The sequence below is a fragment of the Chenopodium album genome, chromosome 10, assembly GCF_948465745.1.
Source record: "Chenopodium album chromosome 10, dcCheAlbu1.1, whole genome shotgun sequence".
Taxonomy (NCBI): Eukaryota; Viridiplantae; Streptophyta; class Magnoliopsida; order Caryophyllales; family Amaranthaceae; genus Chenopodium; species Chenopodium album.
The window spans coordinates 56,282,337-56,306,732 of record NC_137843.1 but is presented as its reverse complement, the minus strand read 5'-3'; the positions used below and the strand labels follow the sequence as shown (position 1 = coordinate 56,306,732).

At 35.3% G+C, this 24,396-nt stretch overlaps 2 protein-coding genes across 2 annotated transcripts; both read right to left on the bottom strand.

The window, feature by feature from the left end:
- Positions 1 to 21: 21 nt before the first annotated feature.
- On the bottom strand, positions 22 to 8,167 carry LOC145562605 (DNA (cytosine-5)-methyltransferase CMT2-like). The gene is made up of 21 exons (XM_081622936.1): positions 7,837 to 8,167; positions 7,381 to 7,415; positions 7,134 to 7,239; positions 5,719 to 5,826; positions 5,274 to 5,393; positions 4,977 to 5,070; positions 4,523 to 4,716; positions 4,368 to 4,433; positions 4,012 to 4,263; positions 3,804 to 3,862; positions 3,651 to 3,717; positions 3,214 to 3,543; positions 2,679 to 2,747; positions 2,500 to 2,586; positions 2,342 to 2,429; positions 1,328 to 1,443; positions 1,137 to 1,238; positions 893 to 936; positions 723 to 792; positions 523 to 626; positions 22 to 426 (listed from the first exon to the last, which is right to left on the bottom strand). Exons 1-21 carry the CDS (start codon positions 8,074 to 8,076, stop codon positions 234 to 236), a joined length of 2,544 nt encoding a protein of 847 aa, XP_081479062.1. The 5' UTR covers positions 8,077 to 8,167; the 3' UTR covers positions 22 to 233.
- A 9,262-nt stretch (positions 8,168 to 17,429) lies between these two features.
- Positions 17,430 to 24,042, bottom strand: LOC145562604 (uncharacterized). Its single transcript, XM_081622935.1, has 3 exons — positions 23,283 to 24,042; positions 20,229 to 21,223; positions 17,430 to 19,182 (listed from the first exon to the last, which is right to left on the bottom strand). The coding sequence occupies exons 1-3, from the start codon at positions 23,465 to 23,467 to the stop codon at positions 17,966 to 17,968; spliced, it is 2,397 nt and encodes a 798-aa protein (XP_081479061.1). The 5' UTR covers positions 23,468 to 24,042; the 3' UTR covers positions 17,430 to 17,965.
- Between the last annotated feature and the right edge of the window lie 354 nt (positions 24,043 to 24,396).

Below are 24,396 nucleotides of genomic sequence, written 5' to 3'. Positions count from 1 at the left end.
AAAATTTAAGCACCAAGAAAATATAGAGCACATTATTATTAGTAAACTGCCAAATTTGTGAGACAATGTACAAATTGTCAATCTACTTATCACAGGTTCCCTGACTCTTGTGTGTTACCACTGAAGAAACTTCAGAGCTACACAGAAGGGTCAAGAAAGAAAATTACAGCAGATTACAAAGTTGAATCGGAAAATAATCACTTAAATCATATAGTTCATAATTCTACAGTACGTTAGAAATGAAAATTACTTTCGGTCACTTCTTTAATTGATGACTTCAAATGTTCAGCTACTGTGATGTGAGCAAACTTGGGTGGGAGAGTCATGAGAGGACCATTCCCAGTCAGCTTTTGCGCTGCCATGCCCATACTATACCCTAGAGCTTTGGCAACTGAAACTGATACAGCATTTCCAACTTGACAGTATCTAACCAAAAATTAACATACATATATTAATTAATTCAAGGAAGCTGCAGATTGCACCTATAAAACAAAATCTGATGAAGAATAAAGATGGACCAACCTATCCTTCACACTCCCATAAAATCTGTAAAAGTCTGGGAAACCCTGTAATCTTGCACACTCACGAATAGTGAGAACTCTGTCTTGATCTGGATGCAAAATGACCTACAAATTCACATTTAGACTTCATAATTCTCCAACACTGATCAAAAATTTGGACCACATTATAATCTACAGAAGAATAAAAATTTTAAGGGCTACCTGGCTGTGAAGATCAGGTTTCGTCAATACTGTGGGCACTGTCTCGTCCCACCAAAGTCGACCAAATGGTCTTTACAGGGTTGTCAAGCAAACCAGAAGGAATTTTATAAGTACATTTGAAGGACAATTATTAATAGTTATCAACTATCAGATTCATAAATGATAAATACCTCAATGATTTCCCACTACAAAAGTTAATTGCATAATCAGGAACCTGTTCAATGTCAAAAGAGTGCAAGTAAGAATACAGGATGCCCTATGAAGAAGCCAAATGTAGGACATTACAAACTTAAGTTGGTAGCAATCGAGATGGAGCCAGATTCCACTTCCACATATTCATAGTTTACTTTTGGAAATCATTATGTAGAGGAAAAAAAGAGTTGGGTAAGGCAAAGAAATGTACAGTAGATTTACCAGTTGTTTCCCAGATGGTAATCTTATATCTGATTCTGGATCTCTACGAACAACATTGTCTCTTCCAATAATTAAACCTGGTAGGTCTCGAAAGTTTGCTCCCTGCAAAATGTTTTACTCCAAGGACTTATGAAAGAAACTATGACGTTTTAACGGAAGAAATTATATGAAACTTAAAACTTGAATTCAACCTTTTTCAGAGGGATTCTAGAAACTCGCAAGTAATCATCTTCGGTTAACTCAAGTGGTCGGTGATCATAAAGCACAGGTTTTTTTCGTGCTGTGGCACCAGGAGTATTGAGCATATCTGCAGCATAAATGATACATGACAGAGATAAGATGCACTCCTACCCAGATGACCTATCCCAGAATGGGAGACAAATGCTAAACAACAGGAATTTTTATAAACATGGCTTTCCCAAAAATTCCATTATTCACGATCTCATCTAATTCATATGGCATTCCTATTGAGACTTTGAGGTGTCTAAGGAAGGCTGATATTGATTGGTATTATTGGTTTATGAATATATCGAACAAGATTTGAAAAGTTTTAAAAGGAGATAAATTACTGGAAGAGAGTGATAACGCATATATTGAGGAAACGTACAAGCAGTTTAGAGAAACTAATTGGTTTTATGCTGGGATGGGCGATATATCATGGAAGTCACTTGTCTGTTGAGGAAAAGTGAGAATATAATATGGATAGGAAGAAGGATCTGCACATGATTTTCTTTCACATGTAAAAAGCTTAAAATTTCGTATGAATTTACAATGTATAGACATAAATCCAAATGTGCGGACTTGTGGGGGAGTAATGGAGGATTTCCCTATCATGATTGGACAGTAACAGGGGTCCGCTTTGAGTCTTTTTCAATTCACAACATTGGATGAAGTAACAGGGTCTATCCAACTATCCAAGATGAGATACCCTGGTGTACACTGTTGCAGAAGAATCTGTATTGGAGGACGGGATTATAGCTAAGGTTAATGCTAAAATATAGTAATGATTAATGAAAGCAAAAACTAGAATCTCAAGGGTTTATACTAAGAGCAAATTTAACCACATAGAATGCCAATTTAGTACTAGGTAGGAGTCAAATGAGAATGTAGTTTTTTACAAAAAAAAAAAATGGGGTTATTGACCATATATGAATCACAAGATTAAGTCCGGATGGCGCAAATGGAGAACAATGTGGAATACTTACCGCATTCACTTGATCTAATATACTTTTGAAACTCCGTTTCTGGAGGTTTTCGATATGACATCTCTACTCGAACTTCATTGTTTGTCACCTTGAAAGGAAAATTTTAGTGAACAAGAGTTCAAGAGGAACAAATGAACAAGGACAGGTAAAGGTATTACCGGCGGAAGATCAGAAATAGCATCTCCCAGTTTAAGAGCTTTCTCAAGGTTAGGAGATTGATCTTCATCATATGCAACAACATTGCGCTACACATTAAATATCATAGTAAATAGGGATACAACACTATAGGAAAACAACTAGAAGTAATATTATTGAAATACACAAAAAGGATAAATACCTCAAATTTACATGGCGCCCCATATCTCACTACCACATCATGCGTAGGAAGAGGAAATTGCGGTAATCTCTGTACAGCACATGAACAATTATGTCATAAATTCATAATCTTGTTTCTGCAATTTTACAGCTAATTTCTGTGTTTTTCTTCAGCATTGATAACTAATGTTGGAACTTTACTGATGAAAAGAAAACCCCACCTATGCTTCTGAAGAACCCTATATAATCCAACTGAATCATCGGAGTAACTTACAGTCCAAGTAGGCATATTTTCTTAAATATCTTGTAGATATTGCTAGAAAGAAAATTTAAACCTGTGATCCAAGCTAATTCTAGTAATTGACAAACATGCACCATCAATCATTTATCACGTTATTTACGTATACATTGCCACATGACTAATGTTTCTTTTTCTTACCTTTTCAAAATAATAAAAAAAAAAAAATTATTATAATTATGTATTACTGTTGTACTGGTCATGTTTCATTGTTTTGCCTGAATTTCTTTTCCCATTCAGCAAACATTAAGTGGCTAACCTCATTAGGATGAGCTCCCCATAGGAAAACACGTAGGCGGAATTGCGGAAGGCCATAGCAACCAGCAGCCATAATTCCTAGACTTGCTTGATACTTCAACTGAACCAATCTGCTAATTGCATATTTTCCAAGCTGACCATTGGCAAGCCTCAGAATGTCAGCCACATTTTCCATCAATATATATGTTGGCTTGAGAAACTCTACAATATCCATAAACACAACAATTTGGCGATTTCTATCATCATCTAAAGGGTTATCAACATTTCTGTGACGGTTATACCCACTAATTCCTTGGCATGGAGGACCTCCACAAATTATATCGACATCTCCCTGCACATCCAAATGCAAGATTAAGAACCCCTTTGAAATTTAGCAAATTGATTAATTAAGATCTAAATCAAATGATTAAAAGGAAGGCATAACCCTAAATACTATACCGGCCGAGGCAAAATCCCAAGTTTATGACCTTTCTGAACAAATTCTTGTATTCGATCCTGGCAGTTACTAGAAATTGCACATTTGCATGTATCAATAAGTAAAAATCAATGATCAGCAAAGTAAAACAATTGACAAAAATGAAACTTGCATACCTTAGTCCCTCAATTGGCTCCCATGTGTTCTCACTCGGGCCATAACCAGCCCAACGCACCTAAGTACACCAAGGTAATTAGCAAAGTCAGATATTATTAGCCACTTCCTCCCCTCTCCCAAGGAAAAAAAAGAAAACCAGCAGCAGCAACAGCAAGGAGGATATCAATAAGGCTAGCAGGCTTATGGATTTTGACAAATCAAACCAACCTCAAAATGAAGTCCAGGCTTGCCACTTTCGTTGGGATCACCATAGCAGATATCAGTAAGGCAAGCAACCTCATACTCATTAGATGATTTCTTAGTTTTGCTCCTCGAATTATCACTTTTCTGAGACTGCAACTGGCTTTGAACTCTAGGAGAGGACATACTCTTGTTTCTCGAGTTACCAACATAACTTTTACAAAGTTTATCCCACTCTTTCAGCAAGCCAAGAAATTCCTCAGCTGGCTCATTTCTTATCTGTAATGGCATAATATAAGAACACACATCCTTCTTTCTCAAACAGGAAAACAACCAATGAAATTAGAGCATAGCTTGACAGTGTAAAGGCTGGGCTTACTGACTTGTAATTGGGGATGATTTAACCTCAGGCTTTCACAGGCTGATGTATTGATGTCAAGAGCCCATCTCTAGAATAAGGCAATGAATTAAGTTCAATAATACAAAAGAAATCACAACAGTTAGAAACCCAAAAAAGATCACAAGATCTACAATTTACCGTTTTAAGATTAATTCCAGCAAGTTTAGCCCCTAGGCATAATCCCATTGACATTCCTCCACAACCAGAGTACAAGTCTAACAATGCCATGTCAGACTTATGTGGCTTATGGGCAGAAAAGTTCCAGAAATTAGGCTTGAGTCCATTTGCTTGGATCTTCTTCATGTTATCATCTGATGAAAGGCCAGGTTCCTCTGTAACCAACCAAAGAGGACTTCAATGTCAAGACACCCAGATACAACCAATTCAATTTTAGTTCTTTGGCTGTAGCATCACTCCCCTCACAGTATTCAAGATAAAGAAGGCAAAATTTCAGTTTTTATCACTTCTGTAATTTATCTGGTGATGTTAACGCTTATCACTGTGATGAGTCCAACACACTAACAGCAGTAGATGCAACTCAAAGAAGGAGATCTTAACATATCCTGGCCTGCAGTCAAGATCATCAACTTACCATCAACAACTGTAGAAAAAGTGGTATAGTCCACACAGTATTTCATGTCATAATAGAAGTCAAAGGCAGAAAGGGATTTTGTTTTCAAGTCCACCTGCCAGGTAAAAGGCAACAAAAAACTTCAAATTAAAAGTAACATAATCAAAATATAGCCAACACAAAAGTACGAGTATCATGATATCAGCAAGAAACTACTGTTGTAACTGCAATCAATTAAAAGTTGAAATTTAGAATTAAGACACAACCTCCAGGATAGCATGCAACATTTACAATAAAAGACGTGGCTAGAGAACATACACTTGGTGGTACTTGTATAATCCTGACTTTTGAAACAATGCAATCTAATGGGTTGTCATTCATAAGATCTGAAAGGAACAACCGCTTTTCATCATGAGGCTTTGCCTCATCATCTATAACCTGAAAAGGAGCCAAAGCAATCACACAAAGGTTGCAATTCTTAAATCATTAAAGTTCCCAATCATGATGACAAAAGAAAATAGCCAGCTTATTTCCAAGTTGCTTAAAAAGAACTTTTCAAAAGGTCAAGGCCTTTGTATTGACTGAGATTTCTGTAAGCAAATGTGCTACTAATTGACCATATATCCTTCAGAATCAACACTCAGTAAATTTTTCTTATGTGTATTTTTTTTTAACCTACCTGCAAGGCAGGGAAAAGAATGAAGCATGAACAGAGTTAATATGCAACAGAAAAACTAAATCCCTAAGAGGTTTATGTCTTTACCGTATCTTCAGCCCTATAAAACCATTGAACTCGAAAATAATCTTCATCATCCATGGTTTTGAAGAATTCTACAATCCTGCCAATAAAATTTTTCTTCCGTTTTTCACCCTACAAAACATAGATAGTTTGTGAGGAAAGAATAAAGAGGAAATGGATTAAAAAAATAAATAAAAGGACTAAAAATGGTGTTTAACACTGAATATAAGATATGCATGGTCTTGAAAGTAGTTCAAGGAGTTCAGACTCTTCAGAGTCATGACACCATAAGATGCCATAGAATGTCCATCCTTTGGTCAATAATTCCATTATAGGCCTCTTATAATCAACTCAAAACCACACTGAGAGTTTAAACATTCTAGCTATGTCCCACCCTCCTAGATCTTTGAAACTGGATTAGGAAGCTCTGAAGTGCACACAAAGATCAACATCCTTAGCTTCTTCAGAGCACTGAAGTACCCACGTGGGTCCAAGCACCAAATTTTCGAATAATGAAACAAGCCTCTCTCAGAAGATTCCCATTTCACATAATAGAGGAATGAATCACACTGTGATCCACAAGTACGAAGCCCACCAACCTGCCAAAATAGCAGGATTTACAGAGATCAAAGTAGCCACTCTGGGAGGCTAGTTAAACACGGGGGCTATATGGCGGCTTATCATACAATGCAAGTATGGTTAAGACAACAGAAAACCTAACCCTCCCTGCAACCATGAACGTAGCCTACAACTCTACAAGCACCCATGGTAGCAGCTTGTCTTGTTGGCACCCTCCAAAGACTAATTCCCCCCCAACCCAGGTGTCCAAAGATCATACAAAGCGTCACTAAATACCCCTCCACATACTCACTCAACTAAGGCATCCCACACTGACTTCAACGTGGAGGAGATTTCCTCGACTAAGCCTCAAGGTTAGCATACTTGCACTTCCTCGTTCTCAATCCTACTAGCAGACCAGATACCCTAACATTACAAATCATCACATTTCATAGCAGGAGCAACTTCTATTCTCGTGTTTTCTTTCATGTTCCCCTTCCATTTGACAAGACTACTATCAGATTTCTATTATTATAGCTAGAAGAATTATACCAATAAAGTAGATATTGGTAAGCTACCAATCATGTGTTTAAAAGAGGCTGCTATCAGACAGGAGTATATTAGCATTTTGCTTGGCTTAGTAGTCAATCATCCAAGGTCATTAACTCATTATCCACACTCAACTTCCCACCTCAATACACATGCATAAATGCACACCATAAAATGTTAATAACAAAGTAATACAAGTGAGGATTGTAAGAAGCTTCTTCTGAAAATCCCGGACATAGTAATTGTATCAATAGGATAACCACCACATAATTTCAAGACACAATAAAGCAACAGGTGCTGAAAAGAACCAAAGGAAAAGCATTGAGGCTTACTTTTACATATGTACAATCTCCGATTTCAAAAATACAATTCGCAACTTCAGCTTGCGAATAATGACATTTTACATCCAAAATCAACTCATCTTCATCATCATCATCACTGTAAAAATACGGGGAAAATATACCAATTGAATAAACATACACTGAATAATAATAATAATAATAATAATAATAATAATAATAATAATAATAATAATAATAATAATAATAATAATAATAATAATAATGATTGATCACTTACATTGATTTCGAGTTCCCTCGATTATTTCTTTGGCGCTGCAAAAATACAGCATCACAACTAGATCATCAACCAGTATAACCCCAGAATCACAGGTCTTAAAATTAAATTAATAAAAAATAAAAAAAAAATAAAAAAAAAAAACTATCCATCAAAACAAACACTTTTTTGTTCCAAAATCAGCAAAATTTTCAGATACAAAAAAACAATTAAGCAGCACAAATTTGACAATATTATTCCCTTCATTTTCACCCTCATTATAATTATTACTTTTTACAGTAGAAAAAAGAAAACATCTAGCAATTAAAATTAATCCCATCTTCAAAGAAAATTGGATTTCTTTTTAAATTATTGCATGCATTTGAAAAACTAAGCAAGAATAAACCCAATTAATTTACCTAATAATTAAATAAATAAACTAAAATTACAAAGAAAAATTGTAAAATTAAGACAATGTACCTTATTCGTATACCTATACGGCCACCGGCGGCGAGCTTCCTTATCGGGAATTGGGTCACCGATCAAGAAAGAAACACAGGCAGAATTACCCCTTTTCTTCTTTATCTTATTGGTCTGTTTGTCACCGGAAGCACGACAATCAGTCAATTTAGCATCTCTCTTTCCTCCTCCTTCAACAGACAACCTAGGTGACTTCCGATGTTTCATCGGATCATCTGAGTTTGTTAGATCCGACGCCATTTTTGTCACTCTACTACAGCTGCTCTGAGAATTTAGAGGAGTGAGGAGAGAGGAAGAGGAAGAAGAAATAGGGGTATTTTAGGATTTTGTTGGGGTTTTTATAACGTCAATGGAGATATATGGGCGGCGTATTTGATTTTAATGGTCAAAACATACTAAGTGTGAGGTAAATACACAATATGAAGTAAATTGAGAAGTATTGTACTTCAGTATTGGTTTGAAACTTAGTTAGCTGGATTATGTTATTTTCGCCTTAACTTTTCTATTTTGATTACGGAATTTTTTTGTAATTTGAGATTTGATTTCAATTTTTTGAAGGAAATCCTAACAAGAATGCGCCAATTTTTGCTCCGTTCTCCCAAGATGCATCAACCTTTACTACTTGAGAAAATTTACAAATTTAGGTTTACTTTGGGCAGATTAAAGGTTGGTGCATTTTAGAAGAACGGAGCAAAGGTTTGTACGTTCTTGTTAAATTTTCCTTTTGTATGTAGATAGAGGTAAGTAAAGATAATATATCAGTTGTGATGATATGATTCAATAAGAAATAAACATGAATCATTTTCTTTTGGAAATTTTGTCAGAAAAAACCATTTATAACAACTTTTTTTGTTGGAAAAAACCTTTTATAAATATTTTGACAAAGAGAAACCAAATTGTAAAATTTTTTTGTTGAAGACAACCAAGGCTCACATTCCGGCATTGACCCTACATGTGCTGGTCACGTGACCTGTTTTTTACTAATCCCACCCAATTTCTTCTAATTCCCCCCTAATTTTCCTCTTAAGTCTGTCATAATTTTTCTTCTTCCCCCTTTTTCTTCCAATTTCCCTCCTTGTTCTATCCCCTCTCTACAAAAACGAGGTAATTAATCCTCTTCTCTATTGTGCTCTGTCATGGCATCACCCTGAAGCTGGAAATCAATCGAGGAAGATAATTTTCACCCACCATAAATTGTAAGTTTAGTTATTGCTTTGTATTTAATTGATGCGGGTTTCCTTTTCTGAGTACATTTTTTCGAATTTTTTTTCCAATTGCTCTGCCAAAAGCAAGGAGGCAATCGTAGGAGATGCGTCTTGTTCTAAAAAGTTAAAAGGATGGAGCCATGGATGCTGCATAATTGAGATAAATAAGAGTAATTAGCGCAAATTAAAAAAGGGCAAAAAAAAAAAAAACCCCTAATTTTTAGTATACCTGCAAATTAAATATGATGAACCGGGCAACATTCAATAACTCTGTTATCGTATCATTGGTTGAAATTATTTCTTGAAAACTATTTCTGCAATTAATTCAATAAATCATGCCCTTGAAAGATCTTCAATTCAATAGAGAAGATGGGGGAAATTAGAAGAAGGGGGAGGGGGAAGAAAAATGAGAGAGTTAGAGGGAAATTAGGGGGAAAATTAGAAGAAATTGGGTGGGATTAGTAAAAAGGAGGTCACATGACCTGCACGGTCAACACCGGATAAGACCAAGTCAATGCCGAAATACAAGTTTTGGTTGTCTTCAACAAAAAAAAAAAAAAAAATTACAATCGGGTTTCTTTTTGCCAATAAATTTTCAAAAGGTTTTTACCAACGAAAGAGTTGTTATAAATTATAAATGGTTTTTTCTGACAAAATTTCCTAATCTTTTCTTTTATTTTTTTTGTGTTTAAACTTATCAATTGAAGAAAATATGTTACCTTAAAAGTTTGATGTTCTACTATTTTCTGCCAAGAGAGCATTAATATCTTGTAATAATCTTCTTTTTAAAGTGTTAATTAATAGATAAAACCCTAATGTTTGGCAAGAAAGCGGGATTTTAAGAGAAAAATTATATAAAGGGTTTACAGCTCATAAATTTGTCATAAAATATCTTAATTTATTTTACACAATTTAGTAAAATACTCATAGTAACCAAAAAAAAAAAAAAAAAAGCGAGGGTTTCTCCATTACCTTGATACAAGAACTCTAGCCAAGACGTCAAAAAAAAAAAGAACTCTAGCCAAAAGGGTAAGTAACCGGCTTTGATGGTTCTTCTTGCCTTTTTTTTTTCTTCTTCTTTTTAGCCAGTCACACGCTCTCTATCTCTTATAATTTTTTTCTTTTTTTTTTCTTTCTCCCTCTACTCTCCTTCCTCTCTTTTCTCCCAACAATTTTCTCTATTTCTTCCTTATTCCACATTTCTTCTCATCTTCCTTTTCAATCTCTTGATTTAATCGGCCTTTTCTACTCAACTTCCTCCCCTTTCTTTCTTAATTTTAATTTTCTCTTTTCTACCTAATTATCTCTCAATGCTTTCGCACAATCTAAATCCATTTATCAGATATGAATTCAGAGTTGCATGTCATTGCTTTGTTTTTAACAATCCAATTTGACCCTTGTTGTTGTAAGTAATGCCTTCAATTTCTAATATTTTCACTTTTTTGAATGTAATTTAAGTTCAAATTAAATTCTTTGACTTGATTTGATTTTCTTTTTTTTTTTAATAATGGAAATTAAATTTAAAAAATTGTTTTTGTTCAAAAATGTTAATATTCTTGGTCATTTTTTAAAAGGAGATTTACAATTATCCAATGCCTATGATTCAAGAAAATTTTATTGATTACTGCACTTAATTTTGTTAAATTATGCCATTAATTAGAATTGATTTTCAATTAGATTTGTGATTATTTAGGCATGATGTAATGATATAACTTCATATACTACTTAGATTCGATTATTTGATTTGATAATCTAAATGACCTGAGTAAAGATCTAAGACTAAATGTGTTTCGAGAGACATGCAGAGGTAAACCCACTCCTCTTCATTTGAATTTCTAGTCTAAGTAAATCTTGCTCCCTCTGTTTTTTTTTTTTTTTTTTTTTTTTTTTTTTTTTAAATAGCGATTCCATTTTGACTTTTGACACTATTTACAAAACTTGTTTTAACCATTATTTTTTTTACCCAAATACGGAAAATTAAATAAAAAAAATTATTGTGTAAAATGCTAGAACTTTTCTCAATGTACTTTGTTAAAATATAACTTTTTTTTTATATTTAAAGATGATTAATTATATATATGCTAATAGTCAAAGTTGTAATGGTTTGTATCTACACAAGTCAAAGTAGAACAACTAAAGAAATACTAACGTACAACTGTATACTAATTATTGTACGGTGTATGATACATATTTTTTTTTAATTATTTAAACTTTTCTTTTAATTTTATAAAGGAAAATTTGTCAAATAACACCTTTTATAACCCTTTTGTTGTGAAAAAACATCTTATAAATTTGTTTTTGTTAAAACACACCTAAAACCAGAATTTTTTTGCGAGAACACACCTTAGGGCGGTTTTAGGGGGATTGACTCGGTTTCCCGGTGTTGACCATCACGTGAAGCTCACATGCTGACACCCTTCCTTTCTTTTTCCCCCTTTTTTCTCCAACTACTTTCTCTCTCCTCAAAACCACCAAATCACAACCTAGCCAACCCAGCCGCCAACACCGACACCACCGCCTAGCCAACCCAACTGCCGACACCACCACCCACCAACCTAGCCGCCATCACCAACCACTCGAAAAAACCCCTTCCTTTCTTTTTTTCCCCTTTCACCTCTAATTAGACTTTCTCTCTCCTTTATTCTTCCTAGCAACGAACCTTCGAATTCTATCAAATGAAGGGGTAAACTCCATTGTTTTGCTCAAATTGTTGCAAAGAACCTTAATTAACCTAATTTTGAGGCAGGTAAGTTGTTAAAATTAATGAAATTGATTGTTAATTTTGTCGTTTTTTTATTTACCTTAGTTTAGGGTTTCAATTGGAGGTATGAAAGGGGGAAAAACCACTACCAACCCTTGACACGATGAAGTCGTATCACCTAATCAAAAATAGTTCTTAAGTCCTTTAGCTAAAGCAGATAGGGAAGTAGGGTCGAACCACAGGCCGAGAAACAAGTCAATTTATTCCTAATTAATTAATATAATCTAAACCATTGAGTGACCAATTTATTGTTGTGAAAAGGATTAAACTAAGGAGATTAAAGTAGGGAGAAATCAAATAATAAAATCCTGGGCATAGGTTCACCAATAAATAATATTCCAGGGTAAAACACAATAATCAATCATCAATTAATCAGATCATAAAGGGCTTTCGCCACGTATTACAATCACATAATTAATCTACCGGTATTAAATTGCATCTCTCGAATCTTGACTTAACCATTTATAAATTAACCTGCCTATTGAAACTAAGCCTAAACATCAATTCTCATCTCTTGAATCTTGAATCAACATTGCATAACTCATACAATTAAACCAGGCCTAATCTAATTACATAGCATTAAATCAATCAATAGGAAATTAATCAAGCATTGACAATTAACAATAATAAATTACCCCTTCATATTATTTATGGATCCCCACAAACCCTAGAAATAAAACTACTCACACATAGTAAAATCTAAACTAATTAAAATAATTAAACAAAACATGATGAATCAAAGCAATTAAATTACTGAAAATAAAAGGGGAAGAAATCGTTACCAAAATTAACGGAAATGATGAACTGTATAAATCCAAGAGTTGTAGAGAGAGAAACAAGAGAGAAGTCTAAGCTTAAAACTAAGTAAGAGAGAATTTAGCTAAAAGAAAGGGATAATCGTATCAAAACTAAACAAAACTTATTCATACAAAGCTTCCAAATCCTAATTAGAAACTAAGTAAAATCGTCGGAAATCAATACTCCAAAACACGCGCCCGGTCGGGTGCCATCTCGCCCTGCCGGGCCCGCCTTTTCTTCATTGATGCTTCTCTCGCACCCGACGGGCGCGAGACAGGGCGAAGGGCATATCTTCTTGTTCTTCCACCCCGCCCGACCGGGCGCGCCTTAGGGCGAGGCTCCATCCAGTCGGGCGGTGCTGTATGGGCAAGGGCTGGACTTCCGACTTGGGCTACTTCTTGGCCCAAGTCCAAATTTCCTCTTCGGGGCTTGATTACTCTGTCTATTGCCGCAACTCTTTTATGCCAAGCCCTTAATTACCGATTTGATGATTCTCATCGGCCTTGGGCTATGAAAGATGGTCAAGGTCCTCTAATGCTCGTAGTGGCTCCAAATAAATCCAAAAAAATGCTCCAAATCTGCAATTCCTACAAAACACTACCAAAACTACGAAAACACTAGAAAATACATATTAGTAATAAAAGTGGCTCTAAACTGCCAAAAATACTCCTAATTATGACCAAGGGACAGGGGTAAATCACTATATAAAATAGACATATCAACCCTCTTCTCTCTATTGGTTTGTTTTAGGGTGTTTAGGGTTTTTGTCAAGTTATTTATGTAACACCCCAATAATTCTCCCTTTTTCCAAACCACTTAATTTAAATAAAATAGTGGAGAACCGTTGGCATGTTACCGCCACGTGTTAAAATGTTAAGGCTTTATCAAAGTATTGCAGCGGAAATCCAACTTAAATCTTAAAATAATATAATTTAGAAAACCAATAAGTCAAAGCTTACAAATTGGAACCATAAAGGCCCTTATTAAACCAAACTAATATTTAAAATCCCAAAACATAATTGAAATAGTAAAACATAGATAAGTTCAACACAAAGAACGAATACTCTCAATCACACCAATCCCTTGACAATGCGTATGTCAAATCCCCGAACCTCACATCATCAAGCTAACCTGTGCAATACTGCTCCCCAATAATACAAGTGTAATAATTGGATCATCACAGGGTCATTGAAAGGCGAAGGCCATGACCAAAAGAAAACACACACAAAAGCACACAATCAGCAAAGCTGAGTACATACAAGCTACAACGTACAAAACCTAACATGCTCAATTAATTAAAGTAAATAAACATACAAAACAAATTCATTAATCAAGACTCCACACTTAAACAATTCAATTGACTCAACATACTTAGTAACCAATTCCAAACACTTGACTCTTTATATTTAGTTTGATTAATTTAATTTGGAGTAAGCAATAGACGAGGTTGTCCAACCCACCAAATCATTTTGGTCCCAAATGACCATTTAAAATAAAAGTTTAGCGCAATGCAAGAATGGGAGCGACTCCATTCTCACAAAGTTAGTCTAGGATCCCATCTAACTTTCATTATAAAATAAAAATGTAAATACCAAAAGAGAAGAGGACATGTTGATCAAACAAGCCTCGAAAAGCCACGGGCTACCACCGTGTACCCCAACCCATAATTGTCAATACTCTAGAAGTGCACCCTTTCCAGAGTTTTATTGCTCATCCTTGTTTCACTTTACGTGATTACAATTTTAATTAATAGCCGACTCATTCAAGTAGACCATACATAACAATCATACATCAATTCACTTTTAATCTTATTTAGGACAATGGTGATCACATCACAAATTGACCTTTAATTCCTTTAAACTTCCAAATTATCCAAAATTGTTGAACATAGTCAACCCACCTAGCCATTTCGGCCTAATCCACTTTTACTCAACATACTAACAAGTCATGCTTGAGTAATAAATAAAATAATAATAACCTTGTGGAATAATTAATAAATTCATTTCACTTAAACCATTCAATTCCAATCCTTCAATAATCCAAATGTGGTTAATAAACCAATCCAATAAAAATATGCTTGTATCAATATTCCATACAAACAATTAATCCAATATAATTCAACATGCTTGCATCCATAATTCCATACAAACATAATCAATTCACCAAAACATGTCTCATAAACATAAGCACATGAATTAATTAAATGTATAACCAAACATTTTCCATCCAAGTGTTCTCTAAACATGAAACTAAGTTATTTCTTTTTGGTACCTAAACATGATACCACTTATAATCACTTAAAAGTCTCCTAGGGAATAATCACTTCCTAGAGAACAACCAATAACAATAAATTAATACTCAACCAAATTTCCAACAACTTAAATTTACTTTAGATTACTTAAAAAAAATCTGAAAATTATTTAAAAACCCCTAATTAAACTCCTTTTTAATGGGTAATCACACCCTTTCATTAAAATCACAATTATACTACTTTAAATAAAATTCCAGCATTTTAAACTAATCAAAAACCCTTTAAAACTCAAGGATAAAATTTAAAGCATAAAAAAAAACTTCGTTAAAAATCAAAAACTGCCCGAAAATCATATTTAGAGGCTGAATTTGGCCACGAGAGGGTGGTACACACTACTAAAGGTAGTGAGTCTTTCTTAAAACATTGTTTCCACATGGAAAACACTACTTTTTTTTTATCAAAATCGAATGAGTTCAGAACCTAATCGGGATTAAAACGGGATTAATATTAACGAATGGAAATCTAAGAATTAAAACACGAATTTACATGTTCAAAATATTCTGGGATTAAGTTAAACTAATCAGTATTTATAATCACCAAAATTTCAAACATCATTACTATAAAAGCCCTAAATCAATTGTTCGTAAAAACCCTAAAATCGTGATTTTCAATAATTAAAAACCCTAGGTTATAAAATTTACAAAATCTGAAAATTATGACATTTATAAAATCTGAAATTATAAAGTTTAATCATCAAAATACAATTTGATACTAATTAAATTAATTTCAAACAATAAAATCAAAACCCATAAATCAATAATTATAATTACACAAATTAATAAAACAAAGGAGAAAATAAGACTAACCTTTTGTGTGGGGAAAATTTTGGGGATGTATGGGGTATTTATAGGGGAGAGAGTTGTAGGGTAAGTAGGAGTATTGGGCCTCATAAAATTAATGGGCCAATTAGGTAAATGAAATGGACTAGGCTTTGTTTGTATGGCATAGATTGTAGAATGAAAGCTCATAAAATAATTTGTACTAAAATAATTTTCGACCCAAATTAATAATTTGAAACTTTTTAAAATAAAATCCGGAAAAATACAAATAAATATTATAAATAAAATAAATTTTCATTTATAAAATATTTAAAAATACGGGGGATTACAATTTATGAGGTGGTTATGGGTGTTTATGGAGATGTTAGGGTTTTTTTTGGGTAGTTTTCATGGTGGGTCTAGTGATTTTGGAGGGTGATGTATGGTGTACGTGGTGGGTTTAGAATGATTTGGGTGGCTGGTGATGGCGGCTAGGTTGGTGGGTGGTGGTGTTGACGGTTGGGTTGGCTAGGCGGTGGTGTCGGTGTCAGCGGCTGGGTTGGCTAGGTTGTGGTTTGGTGGTTTTGAGGAGAGAGAAAGTAATCGGAGAAAAAAGGCGGAAAAAGAAAGGTAGGGTGTCGGCATGTGATCTTCACGTGATGGTCAACGCCAGGAAACCAAGTCAATCCCCCTAAAACCGTCCTAAGGTGTGTTCTCGCAAAAAAAAAAAAAATTCTAGTTTTAGGTGTGTGTTAAAAAAAAAAAAATTAAAAGGTGTTTTTTCACAACAAAAGGGTTATAAAAGGTGTTATTTGATAAATTTTCCTTTTTTAAACCAATTAATTATTACTAATTAACTTTCATCGATTTACCAATACTTTTTATGTAAAATTATATATTTTTGTTTTTTTTTACTAATTTAAAACATTTTATCTTTACTGTAATCTATATATATTGATTATAATGTATTTAGGTGAAGAAAGAGGGGAGGATGTAAGCTACGCACAATCAAAAAAAGGAAGTTAACTGTCAGAATTGTGATTTGTTTTATGGAAACCAACAATAAGGTAATTTTTAAACTAATTTTAAATCATTGATTGAAAGTCATATGACATCTATAGTATAATTGAAAACTAAAAAAATTGAAATAGGATCAAATATAACTCTAGTGTGAGCGAGTTGCCACAAAGTCACTATAGATAATTTGACACTTATGCATATTCATTTTCATATTTTTCTTGTATTATATACCTTTCTACAAGGGGTCTTAATTGATTAGATTCATTTCTTTGTTCTTCAAATATTAATATATATATTTTTTAAGTTATAATTTTACAAAAATTTAAAATAATTCAACTATTCCTCTTGCTTGACAATATATGTTCATGAATGGTTAAATAAACAACCTGAATGAATTGGTCTCTTCTTTGTATTCTAATAGTCATTGTGTAAACCATGTTATATCATAGAGGGTCAATAGTAAACTAGTACGAAAGTAACATTAAGTTATGTGCCTAGAAACTCTAGTTACTAATCCTCCATTTTTTCTAACACTGCACTTTTTTTTTAAAATGGTATTCAATGCACACATTTGATCACTTTCATTATATCATTGTTAATGATTTATCAGATTAATCATGGTTAGGCTAAGCAAAACAGCTCAGTATGAGCCTTCACTTCCCCACTTCATTCAGTTATTCCCCTGTTACAAATATTAGTTCCAAGGCATAAGCATCATGTTCCCATAAACTGTAGTTAAAATGATTTAGGCAAGTTTAAATTGTGCTGAAAATTTTGACAGACTATACATCAATATATTCCCCAGAATATGTGCAAGATAACACATTCAAATATAACCCCAATGTTACACATTAGCTAAAAGCTATCATATAAGTAAAAACTAGGAATGTATGCTTCAAGATATGAAAGCATTTACATTAAACTTTACATTTTTCATGTCAAAACTAAAAGTTCTACCTCTCTTTAAATACTGATTACTGAGTATTAGTATAAATTCCTACTGAACAAAGGGTAGCTGTTTTCCTCTCTATGAGACTATCACTATTCACTATCAGACATGCATCTGAAGCCATATACCAGTAAGTGATCATCTCCATCCCAGTATTCCGAAGACAGCAAAGACTCCGTTAAGCTCCAGATGCAGGTGATGTATACTGATGCGGTTTGTTTTCTATCGCGAAAGAATTAGCAAGATATCGACTATTAAAATGGTATATAGATTATTCATCCCCACATAACAATTTACAGAGTACCTACGCAGGTGGGATTTCTCTCCTTATTGCTGTTCACTTGAAACCCCTTGCTTATCAGGTGCAGAAGGCAGCCTACCAACAGCCTCAAGTAATCTACTGAAAACGAGTTTGACAGGAATACAGGCCACTGGTTGGGGACCTGAATTCACAGATTTTATCACACCATCACCATCATCCTCTTTCTTTTCGGTAGGGAACTTCTGATCAAAGCCAATGGAAGACAGTGTCTTTGTCTTCTGATTGGAAGATGAATTCACTTTTCGAGAAAGCTTCTTCGTCCCGTGAAGTGGAGTCCTGGTCACATGTGTGGAATGATTCTTTTTCGTCAAAATTCCGCCTTTACGAACAGAATTTGAAGCATGTGACTTCTTGGAACTTACTTTCATAGACTGATGAATACTCTGATCATCAGAATCTTCATTGACATCCATCTGGGATGAAGATGAACGAGGACGTGGCACTCGAAAATTGGCCGTCCTCTTGGCAGTCCTCCAAATTGGTGGAACTTTGCTTCTATCAGAGTCATATCTTACATCACCATATACATCACAAGCTGATACAATAATATCTGTTGACCCATCTTCAAGGGTTTCGATTTGGATAGGATGACCTATAATTGCCTTCCCATTTAACCTGCTCATCAAAGACACCCAAGGTACATGCTCACCGCCTTGGCGGTTTGCTTGGACCTTCAGGTCTACATCTATTAGCAAATCATGCCCATTTCGGCCACCAAACATTGGATTAAAGTAGCCACTTCTATCTTCCCAGAATCCTCTCAAAGGCCTTCCCCATGTCAACTCTTCCCAATCACTCATATTCTGGCCGGTGAAATTTTGCCTTCTGGCTGCAGCTTGTGATGGCAAGTAACCTCTTTTACTGAATCCTTGTGAATGGCGGTCAAAGTCATCCTCCATATAATCAGTATCATTGGTGTAGCCATTGCTATGAGAGTAAATCAAGCTATGGCTTGGTGCCCTCTGGCTCATTGACCTACCCCTTGTTTCAAGATATGATCCATAAGTGAATCTCTCACCAGGTCTCTTGTTGATATTGCGAACATTTCTTTTCCCTTTCAACTGCCATTTAGAGACTGCGGCAGCACGACCTGGATCATGAAAATATAACTCAGACCTCTCATCACCATCTTCAGAATCATCACTGCTGGTACTTTCATGACCCGTTTGCACTTGCAGCCTATCAAGTATTCTCGGCTGAGCCCTGATGCACGTTTCAGCATCTGAAAAAGCAGCAAAACTCAGTTGTATTATAAACCACCAAATTGAGTTACGTCAAGCTGTGGGATGATTTTCAATACAAAAAAGAGAAGTCTTTAAGTAATCACATGCTTGATGTCGCAATGCAACAAAGTGTTAAAAGAGCAAGATTCCAAATGCACATCAAGACGATTGCACAAACCTTACCACTTAAGCCACTGGTAGTAGGAACAAGGGATGATAGCTACATATGAACAAAGCAATTAATAATTTGCTAACTTAGAGTTTTTACTACAAACACATTGTTCAGACAGTAACTATGCAAAGACCTAGTGCACAAAATCCAGGATCAACAGAATCTCTTATAAATAACAACAGTTCAAATCACAAAAATCAATACCTGTAAAGGACACATGGATCAAGATAGAGCAAGACATCAAATGATGAGTTATTTAGCTCCCCAACCCCCGGCCGCCAACCCCAAAAACCCATACTCCTACAGTCCTACTTCTACTTGAAACTGCTGATTTTAATCTTCAAATGGGCTTCAAGAAGTGGCTCTTCAAAATTTGATCTCTTACAAAGTGTATCCTCCAATTAGATCAGGACCAAATGCAATCAGGAAGATGGGGTCATAATTTTGCTTCAAGATTGCATATATAAGTCCAACAGAAAAAATTACTAGCCCGGACCAAGTTTGAAATCAGATCAGACTTAATTTGAACTGCTGAACTAGCAAACTAGTGAATCTAACAATGCTTCACAATCATTCTTACAACAGTCTTAAAAAAAGTCAAGCACTAAACAATTAGTAAAATAGTCAGGGTATGTAGTCCAATTCACACTACACAATTACATCAAAAGAGCTGAGAGGCATCTGACATGCATACCTGTCAAATATGCACAAAAGATAAACTTGAGAATGTCTAAAATGCCACTTAGATCCAGAAAATGTAGAAAAAATAGACCGAGCCATGTGTAGCAATTGGCCAAGTCAAACATGAAAAATTAAAATAAAATAACAAGCACATTGCGAGCACTCTTGAAAGTAGCAAAATTGTTCAACTACCTGAAAGCATTGCCCCTGTCTCAACATTTGCTTCTAAAGATCGAGTTCCAGATGAATCAGATTCAGTTTCTTCTGATGATCCAGAAGTAGACACTTCTGCAAAAGCGCTGTGCTGAGATTGGCAGGTGCCCACCTCAAGCTGGGTAACTGGCGCTTCTATCAGGCTACCTTGCTTGTTAACAAATATTTCACGCGGCTCGGATGAAAAATACATAGAACGATGACTACCAGCAATGGGAAGCCCCTTTCTTTGCACATCAGGATGCAAAGAACTAGAATGAAATTTTGCATTATCATGCCTGACCTTGACAAAGGAATTCAGCCTATCATGCATTTTTGGAAGAGACTCCTCAACAGATCCATCCAGTAACCGCTTCCGCTTGCCAAGGGAATTCCTAGAATCAGATGAACTAGAATTCTCAAAGCGGTGATCAGCTGTTGGGACAGCATATGCAAGACCATCAACTGCCATTCTATTAGATTCTTCAGACACAGTTGAAGTGTACAACATTTTATTAGTAGCCACAGCCTTAAGGCCAAAAGCATGCAACTCTCTTACTTGACGGCTCAAATCAGTGCCACTCTCTTCTAAATTTGGATGAGCTCCATCTATAGCTGTGTGAGTGTACAAGGGAAATGATTTTCTCTCCATTAACTTAGATATATCAACTGTCCTGCCAAGTTGACTTGATTCATGGTTTCCAAGTTTCCCATTACCATTTTCCAGAACTCTGGATGATCTAACTAAGTCCTTTCTTTCAGAATCTGATTGTTTTTCTCGCATGGAATGAGTGCTACCTAATTTCCCATATTTCTTTTCAAAAAATTGTTTTTCAAGTTCAAGAGCATGAAGTATGGCATCTTCTCGCCGTGCATACTTTTCACGTTTCTTTGCAGGAAGTCCCACGGAGGCTTCAGCTCTCTCAATGCAATCATTAAACTCGCCACATCGAAATGCCTTCACACGCTTCGATTTTTCAAGATTGTACCAGTCCCTGAGAAAATATCCATAAAATTTTAATGGGAAATCAGGACGAAGAAATGCAGTGTTGTGATTCCTGTTCAACATATTTGCTTCACTCACGTGAAGAGCACGCAAAACGCTTGATGAATGAAAGAGAGATCAGTTTGTTCAAATAACAGAATTTCAGCATTTGGCTTCCTGATAAGATGCATGCCTATGAATATAACACAGTAGGAAGTAATAGAAATAATAATATTTTAAAAAATTAACTAGAGATACATGTGTAGGCTCACGACAGTAGTAACTATGCACCACCCACCTATTTAGACCACACAAGACAAGTAGATAACATGATGCCAGCCAGAATTTAGAGTCAGGTTGAACATGAATTAGCAAGTATTTTAAGACAAGGAAAATACAAACTAAAAGATGCTTAAAAGGGGTATAGAGCATGGATGTTTTTACAAAACATACCAGCAAGTGATAGTAGGAACTGAAGAAGGAAAAGTAATTTCTATAACACTGGGTACCTCAGCATTCCCAGAAGTGGTACAAGACTTTCACCAACCAAAGCACAGTTAGGTCTTAAGTGTGCAATAGTATACCGGCTATTTCCACGAGAACTTTACCAACCAAAGCATGTTTAGGCCTTAGGTGTGCATTAGTACTACCAACTTGTCAGTCATATGTGGCAGAGCCACAGAGGAAGACCAAATATTTTTAGCTAACCTCAAAGATATGGAGATAGATAGAAAGGGTAGTGCCTGCATGAAGGCTAAGGAGTCTGGCATCAATTGAGGCACTAAACATGTACACATTTTGTTGCGAGTGTTTGACCACCCTCAAGTAACTGACAACTTGACATAAGAAGGGTGTGGATGAAACAAACTAGCAAACCAGATAAGGAGATTAGTATTCTAAGAAAACAATAATATCATAATTCCTTTAAAGCAAACAGTTACCCTTAATCCAAAGTAACTGTATTCAACTTCCTGCAAATTTCTTGCTTCCAGTTCAAGGGATAAGATAGCTTTCACTCTTCCCAGACAAGTTGGTGAGCATGTGTTTTGACACTCCGACTACAGAGATTTCAGAGTATTACTAATATCTAGTTCAGTCACTACTCACTAGTGTATTGGCCAGTAAAAGCTTTTTCAGTGTCCTTAGGTTCGTCCTCCTCAGAGCAAAACAAGGGCAAAAAAGATATTTATAAGAAATACACAAGTCTCTTCCCAACTTACTAACAAATGTGCATCACTGAAATTTCAGGCAGATCTTACAAAGATGTGTCCTCAAAGTCTATGATCTCAGCAGCGGAAAGCTAGAACTGATTGTCAAATCAAGTTCTTACTAATGAAGATATCAAACCAACCTTGCCCCCTGCCTCCTACTAAGATTCTCAACCCACCTCCTATCCTAGCACACAAATAGCTACTAACACTATACCTTCTCATTGCAACTTGGTCGACGGCAATTTGATACCAATAGTCCCTAGATGATAAGTCGGGATGTTACAGCTCAAAAATAACATACAGCCTTCTGCCAAGATTCACTCCATTTACCCACAAACAAACGCCACTCGCCATTTAGCACTTCTAGGCTTCAATCTATCTTTCAACGGTTCAACCAACAAGTAACCCTACCCCTCCTCAATAGCCACATTCCCTCCCTTCCTTCCAAAGACCCTAAATCCCTAAACTAACCAACATTTTCGGCAACATCATTACATATTCAACAAGGAAAACCGCTCTCTCCCTAGGAATTAAAACAATCTCATATAGCTATAGTGGCACCTCACAAGCTCTTTGCTAATACTTCATAAAAACTCGGGGCAAATTAGCAGCTCGTGGCGGTCAGAATATACAAAGTTCCATTCATAGAATCAATCATTCCTCTTCTAAATAACTAAACCAAACCCATCCCACAACATACACAAACTACATTGCACCCAATTCATGAAAAACAATTACTAAACCAACCAAAGTAAAACAAAACCCAAATTTTAATATAAAAATACCAATTTCATTCATTCTAATATTCAATCAACAAGAACATAAATAACAGAAAGAATATCAGAACAAATTACTTACACACTAGCATCTTCTCTGCCCAGAAGCTTAACAGGAGTTCCAGATCGAGGAGACATAAGATGAGAAGCAGAGAGTTCATCCGGACCCAGTATTTTACCCGGCCACCACGACCCGTTTCGCCTTCGAACCCACACTATCGAACCGGCCCCACCATCTCTAACCCCACCACACTCTGAGCTCCCCATAACTAAAAAAAAAAAAAGGAAAAAACAGGGTATACTAACAAAGCTTTACAGCAAACAAAAATGGCTGATTTTCAATATTTTTACACAGAAAAAATCATATAAGAAATTATTTGATCAAAGGACAATCAACCGGCGGCGAAGAAGAGAGAGAAGCGGAAAGTGGTGAGGGAAATAGGAGAAGACGCCATTGATTAAAAAGGAAGAAGATGATTAGGGTTTCCATTCAAAATGGGAAAAAAATCATCTTTGATTTTTCTGGGTAGATTTTTTCTTTTCAAAAAATTAAAAAAAAAAAAAATAAGAAAAAATTCTAGGGTTTGTAATCGATTTGGATTCGATTAATCAATCAAATTGGGATTTATTTCCGACGAATTTGTACGATCGAAAAACGTCGAAAACTTGAACAAATTGCAAATTCTTCTTCTTGTGAATTTAATTTCTCTCTCTTGTGTTTGTGTGAGATTTTCTCTCTCCTAAAGAGAAGAAGCTTGTTGTTGGGAATGGAAGAAAGACCTCTGTTCACTCGGTTCTGAGTTTTACCTGGGTTGACTCGGACGATTTTACACGTGCTCGTTTTTCTTGTGCAAATTTATTTTTTTTGGATTTTGATTTTATTTGAGGGTTTATTGTTTTTACGAGGAGAGTTTGTCAATTTATCAGAGTGGCGCAGCGGAAGCGTGGTGGGCCATAACCCACAGGTCCCAGGATCGAAACCTGGCTCTGATAAATGTTGTAGAGAAATGCTTCCTGCCCTTTATATGTTACCAAAAATGTTTGTGAAATAAATTTTAATCAAGTGGTGACATGTGTCTTATACGATAGAAAAAAGTCTACTACTTCACTAACGTGTCAATGTTGAACATATGTTCGAACACATGTTATTTGAAGGGCATGCGAGTGACACGATGCATGAAAATTTCGAAACTCGA